Source organism: Alligator sinensis, unplaced genomic scaffold, assembly GCF_000455745.1.
Source record: "Alligator sinensis unplaced genomic scaffold, ASM45574v1 scaffold444_1, whole genome shotgun sequence".
NCBI lineage: Eukaryota > Metazoa > Chordata > Crocodylia > Alligatoridae > Alligator > Alligator sinensis.
Window position 1 is genome coordinate 1104778 of NW_005841886.1, and position 6604 is coordinate 1111381.

The 6604-nt window shown below is 47.4% G+C and overlaps 1 protein-coding gene across 2 annotated transcripts in view; it reads left to right on the forward strand.

Annotated features, from left to right (window-relative positions):
- Nucleotides 1-174: 174 nt before the first annotated feature.
- The window catches only part of MRC2 (mannose receptor C type 2), a 108968-nt gene continuing 102538 nt past the window's right edge, over nucleotides 175-6604 (forward strand). Inside the window, exon 1 of one of the 2 annotated variants that reach the window (XM_014516994.2) lies at nucleotides 175-605. In XM_014516994.2, coding sequence (XP_014372480.1) covers nucleotides 506-605 — 100 coding nt within the window. In that variant the 5' untranslated portion in view covers nucleotides 175-505. The remainder of the gene's footprint in view (nucleotides 606-6604) is intronic. The other variant, XM_006017826.3, reaches the window with a different exon arrangement.

The window sequence follows — 6604 nt, forward strand, 5'->3', positions numbered from 1 at the left end:
CCGCACCGCGGCCAAGTGAGGCACCAACAAAGGAGCAGCCCCGAGCCCCGCGCCGCCTGCCAAGCCACGCAGCCGTCTGCTGCGAGCCCGAAACTTTTTTTTTTCTTCTTCTTCCCCTGCCTCCCTCCCTTCCCAGCTTTTTTGGGATCGGCCCACAAGTGAGGGACTGCCCGGCTCACCGGTGACGCAGTGTCTGAGGCTCGCTTTGAACCATTAACAGACACAGAGAGAGACACTTTTTTTTTTTCGTTGGTATTCCTCCTCCTCCTCCTCCTCCTCCTCGAGCTGTCCTTCCTTCCCCCCTCTCCCTCCTCCAGCCCAGTCACTGCATCCTCCTCCCGGCCCGAGCGAGAGCAAGAGGGGAGAAAACAGTCAATTCACCCACCAAGGCTGCAAGGACAGGAGGGGAGAGAGACAGGAGAGGGGACGGGGAGGTGGGGGGCAGAGAAAAAAACCCCAGCCTCCATCCCCAAAAAAGCCCCCTTCGGCTACTCCATCCCCGGGCATGAAACTCTTGAATCCCGCCTGCTCTCCATGGCCACGGCTGCTGCGCTGCACTTTGTGCTTCTTGAGCCTGGATGCGGGACTCGGCGCCGCTCGCTCAGGTAGGGGCTTGCAAAGGGGGGTGCCAAGTCAGGGGGGCATCTGAGCCAAGGAGGTCTTGCCCTCGCCCCTTTCTCTGGTGGGGGGGGGGAGAGAAGGAGCCAGCTCCAGGAGGAGCTGAGTGAAACCAGATGTGAAGGACTGGCTGCCGGGAGCAGGGCTGGGCTGGAATGAGGCTGCACAGCTCATTCAAAAATAATGACCCCCCCCACATCCTCTGCCCCAAAAGGTGCCCCCTGCCCGCCCAGATGGGTCCACTCCGCCGCCTGTGCTGTCCCTTAGCAAATGCATCCACCCAGTGTGTCCCCTCCAGCCAACAACTCTGGGGTGGATGTGAAGGCACAGGGCCTGGGGCCCCTCGGCCTCTGGAGGTGACAGCCACCTGGCACGCGTCGCTTTGTGCGCTGCTTGTCAGTCCTCAGAGGTCCATAAAGAGCCAGAGACTTCCCTGCTCAGTGCAAAGGCAGGCTCAGGAGTGCTTGTGTGGCTTGGTTGCGTGTTGCTGTATTATTATTTTTTTTCCCTTTCCTTGTTTTTGGCTAAGTTGGCAAACATCCACCCAAGAGTCTGGACAGCTCCGGGGTGGTACCAGACAGGGGGGCTCAAAAGAGGGGGGGAAGTGTCTCTTGAATCCAATTCCTGCTATTTTTAAGACACGGGCTGGTAAGCGCAAACAGAAAGTCAGTGCGGCCCAAAGGAGGCTTCCAAGGAATTGGAGGCTGTATCATAAGGAGAAGAATGTGACAGAGAGAGGGGACTGCGGGGGCGAGAGCGAGTCTTGTGGGACAGGAGTTTATTAGGTCAGGCTGGATGTGAACCAAACTGCTCAGGAGCTGGCTTGCCAGCTCTGGAAGCTGTAGATGCAATATGGAAGCCTTTTGTCTAAAGTGGGAGGGTTGGTGTGGGTTTGTAACCATTCCATCTTTTCAGGCGGCAGTGCCAGGGAGCACCTCATTCAGCCCAACACTGAGCATGGGCTTGAGTCCCAGTAGGAGTTAAGCTGCTACTTAAGTGCTTTGCTGAATGGGGCCTAGATGGGAATTTATCAACTATGATTTTTAATTTTTCCTGACAAAATCTGTTTTTTTTTTTTTTTAAACTCTTGCCAGATGCCTGTGGCTTTTCAAGACATCCCATGTAATAGCCATTAGAAATGTTTTAGAACCCAGAATGTGTCTGTTTCCAGAAAGGAGTGATCGGTGTCCATTTTTGTCACTTCTTTTAATTCATTTTGCCACATTAGCATCCAAAAAAGAAAAAAATTACAATTGTCTACGTTTGCCAAAATGAAAACAAACTTAAGGCCTTGGCCTAATTTATTAGAGTACACTTTGTAAATCTAAACCAGATTTGTGACTGACAAATTAGAAGGGTGCTGTTTTTTCTTCCTCTGTGTATAAAATAACAATAGGGACAAGAATATGCTGGTCCAGATTTTACCCTCTGAGGTTACTGGTTGCATATGTATGACCTGACCCATCCTGAAGAATACTGATGGAAAGAGGAGTCGCAAAAGATGTAATGCACAAAACTTGCATGATTTCTGTTTGTGTCACAATAGCATTTAGAGATTTCAGTAAAAACCAAGTGTGGGGTGCTGTACTGATCTCTATTAAGAGGCAGCTCCTGTCCCAAAGAACTATATTTGAAATAATTAATCCAAGCTAAGACTAGGAGGGGAAACAGAGGCACAAAGAGGGAACTCATCAGATTGCCCACAAAATTTAGAAAGCAGTGTCAGTAAAGTAATGGAAAGTAAACAATGATGTTGTTGATTTAGAGATGAGAAAGTGAGGCATGGAGAGCTTCAGGGTCTTTACTATAAGTGAGAGTAGTTCTTTTTATGGCCCACATTTTCTAAGGTAATCATGCACTAGCTCCTTTTGATTTCCCCAGTGACTAAGGTAGTTCTGCAAACAAGAGGTTTGGGGAAGACCCAGAAAAAGAACCCAAGTCTTGTAAGGCCCAGTTAATGCTGTAAAAGCAGGGCCCCAAGGATGGCCCTGTGTAAAATGGGGCACCAGTGTTTGGCTGTTCTCATTTGTTTCCATGCTGAGGCAAGACTGGGAGGGCAGAGCTCTGGGTTGTTCTCTGCTAGCTGTGGGTATCGGGGCAGAGTTTAGTGTAGCATTGTATCAGTGGCCAGGTTCATTAGGGAGGGTTTTGGCCAGGGGCAAGAGGGTGAGCCCCCCTGCTGCATGAATCTCTCCAACTATTTGTGGAGTTTGCAAAACTGCTTTGAATTCAGAAACTCTTCCTATCCCTTGTAATCTTAAACCCCTGCTTTTTATTCCAAGGGTAATTACATTTAAAGACCTCCACCCATGCTTTTCCAGCTAAAGGGGATGTCTGTGCTTAGAATTAGGTCTCAAAAGCCCTCCTTTCAGTTGCTCTGGTGCTCCCTGGGCAAAAGTGGGTGACCTCTGAATAGCACATGGGCTCTGTTTATTTTCTCCTCCCCAGTTTGCTCCTTTCCTCCCAATTCTCTATTCATTTTCCACTTGGTCTCCTTCTCTGCTCCATTTTTATCCAGTTCCTTTCTGCCCTGCCAGTTGCTCTCTGCTTCTCCCTTCTCTTCCCAAACTTGCCGTGCAAGGAGCACTAACTCCGTAGCATTTCAGTTTGCTTGTAGGACTGTGATCTGCTGTGGCAAAAACTGGGTTTCCTGTCTCTGCTCCTGCCCCTAGTGAGTCAGGGCTGTTTAGTTTACTGACCACAAGAGTTTGTGCTTCAGTTGGGGCTGCCAGCCCAATGGGGAAGGGAATTGAGCAGGCTGCCTTCTTCGCTTTGCACACAGTGTGCCGCGTTGTCAGTAGGGTTCATTGTGGCTGGGGTTGTATGGAGCAGGCTGATGCTCCAGCACTGAGCTGAGCTTGCAGTTTGGAAAGGACTTTCCCTTTGAGTTGTGATCTGAGCAGATTAGTCATAGAAACAAGCTGTTTCACAGTCACTGGCCTGATCCTTATCTTTTCTTAAAGCAGTGGTTCTCAACCTTTTTAAATTGGAGGCACCCCTCATAGTCTCAAGGCAACCCAAAAAAAAAAAAGCTAGCTCTTGGCTTTCACTGATTTATCGACTACAGAGTAATAGAGTAATTCTTCTGTTGCAAAGAACAAAGAAAAACTACAACAGGGCAAATGTTTTGATCACTTTTGATTCCTATTTGAAATTTCTGGGTCTATCTTATGTATCAAGTTTGCTTACCTAATGGTGCTAAACATATTGTGGTACCCCATTGGCACCCTGGTTGAACATCATTGCCTTAAAGTAGGGGTGGGCAATTATTTTGGGCGGAGGGCTGCTTACTGAGTTTTGGCAAGCCATCAAGGGCCACATGACAGGCAGCCAGGGGCAGATAAATATTAATTTTCTAAATTTTTTAGGGGCCCCGCAGGCCGGATAGAATGGCCTAGTGGGCCACATCTGGCCTGTGGGCTGCATTTTGCCCACCCGTGCCTTAAAGGGACACTGCAGGTAAAATCTGGATCCTAAGCAGCTGGCCCTGGGACACAGAGCACCTACCTCCTGGAGAAACTCCTGGGGGCCAGTGATCACTAGGCTCCCCTTGCAGAGACTCCTGCTACACATCTCCCCCAGGGAGAGAGTGAACTGGAGGCAAGGCATCACCTGGGTCTGTATAGTCCGGAGACATCTGCATTAAGGATTGCTGTGCCTTCTGACTGTAGTTTCTTCCAGCAATAGTCTTGCTGCTGTTGTTATCTCGGTTATCTCTACAGCTTGGTCAGATCCGCTGAAGAGTCCCAATGTCAACATTTTGCAGCAGTCATTATTTTCTCACTTACTCTAGTTAATGCCACATATTGGGGCTCCCCAGCACTGTTCCCAGTTCACACAGAGGAGGCTTGCAGGCTAGCAGGAACCATTGTGATCTTCTCATCTGACCTCTTGCACAGCACAGGGATTCCTACAGTTGATGGAATTATTCTTTCCTGTTACATAAATGAACATTTTCAAGCCCTGTAACTTGTGTCTGAACTAAAATATGTCTAGGAGAAAGGCATCCTTTTACAGACTCCGGAGGGTGGAGCCCACCAAGTTTCTTGGGCTGTGTATGCAATGTGAGCACCCAGGCTACATGATCAGATGGCCTCTTCTGGCAATAAAATCACTGACTCCTCAGCAAGCTGCTCCCATGGTTAATTACCCTCATTGTTATAGCTGCTGTCAGATCCAAGCTAACTGGAGCACAGTTTGGCTTAGCAGGTTTGGTTAGAACACTGTTCCATTCGCTTTACATTGTTTCCTGCTGTGGGTGATCATTTGGGGTATGAATTATTTCTTGTACGTTGGGACCCACAAGTCTATTCCAAGGTCCATGGTACCAGGTGAAATCCCACCCCTGTCGAAGGCTGTGGCAAAATCCTCATTGATTTCAGTCAATTCAACGCTCATTTATTTCAGTTTTTACCCTTATACTTCTGTGAGAGAGTTTACAGTCTAAGGCCTGGTCTGCCTGCTAGGTTGTCCTCCTTCCCATGTTGGAATAAATATCTGCCTTCAAATGAAGGGAGGGTACTTCTGTTTTAAGTGTATTAAATGTACCAATAGGGTTAATGTTTGCAGGTAGGATCTAGGGCAAAGAAAGGTCAAAAGAGATTAAATGACTTTCCCAGGGTCATGCAGCAGGTGGGTGGCAGGGCCAGGAGCAGAACACAGCTCTCCTGGGCCAGAGCCCACACCTCTGAGTCAATTGCTTGTTCAGCTGCAGTGGTTGTTCAGCTTAGCTGAATCTAGACTTGATTATTGTTTAGGAACATAAGAAGTGCCATACTGGCTATGGCAAATGGTCCATCTAGCCTAGTACCCTATCTCCAACAGTGGCAAGTAGTAAAAGCTTTAGAGGGAGAGTATATGAATGGGGCATATCTATAGTGGCCCATCTCCTGTCATACCCTCCCTGTCACGATCTGTCGTTGGCTTAGGGATGACAGAGGATTCATCCCAGAGTGTTTTGTTTAATAGTTCCCCGTGAACCTGTTCTCCATGAACTTGCCTAATCCCTTTTTGAACCTGGTTATACTGTCTGCCACCATAACCCCCATGTGGCAACAAGTTCCAGAAGTTTAACCACATGCTGTGTAAAAAAAGTACTTGATCTTGTTTTTTTTAAACCTGCCTCCTCCTAATTTCAGTGGGTGCCTCCTAGTTCTTGTATTGTGGGATTTAGTGAATACGTTTTCTATTTACTTTATTCACACCCTGCATGGTTTTCTAGACTTCTGTCATATCCCTACTCAACCTTGTCCTTTACAAACTGAAGAGTCCCAGACTTTTCAGTCTTTCCTGGGAAGACAGCAGCTGTTCCATACCCCAAACACCTTTGTTGCCCTTTCTGTTTCTCATGCCTTAGCATTATGCAGCTGTGTTTGAGCTCACATTATGGAGGATGGTAAATAAAATGAAAAACTCTTCTCAGTGACCTTGCTACTTACAACAACAAAAGTCACAAAATTCTTCCTGCTCCAATATTTGTTTGTAAAATGCTTTGGCTTGAGTTTTTTAAAAATAGTCCTGATTTTTTAGGCGCCCAACTTGGCTTACTTGTCAGAGTTTGTGATCACGCCCCCTCCACCTCTGATCCCCATGCTCCCGAATGAAGTTTGCCAGAGCTGCACATGCTTAGCTCAGCAACACTGAAAACTGAGATCAAATTGTTCTCTTAAAAACTGAGGTACCCAGTACTAGCAGCAAATATGCCAATATGGCCTTCATGTGTAGAGCTACATAAAGGTTATAACTGGCCCATGTATTTCACTAAATTACAACCTTTTTAGCCTTTCACTAAATTACCACCATGAAATTACCACCTTTTTAGCCTTTCTTGGCAATGACCAACATTTCTGCATGTGGATAAAATATTTCCACGTTTGTCACTTAGATTGCAAGTGCTTTGGGGCAGGGACCATGTTTTTGTTCTGGGCTTCTAAAAGAGTCTAGTGCAATGGGGTCCTAACCTGGGACTAAGCTACCGGGGGGAGGG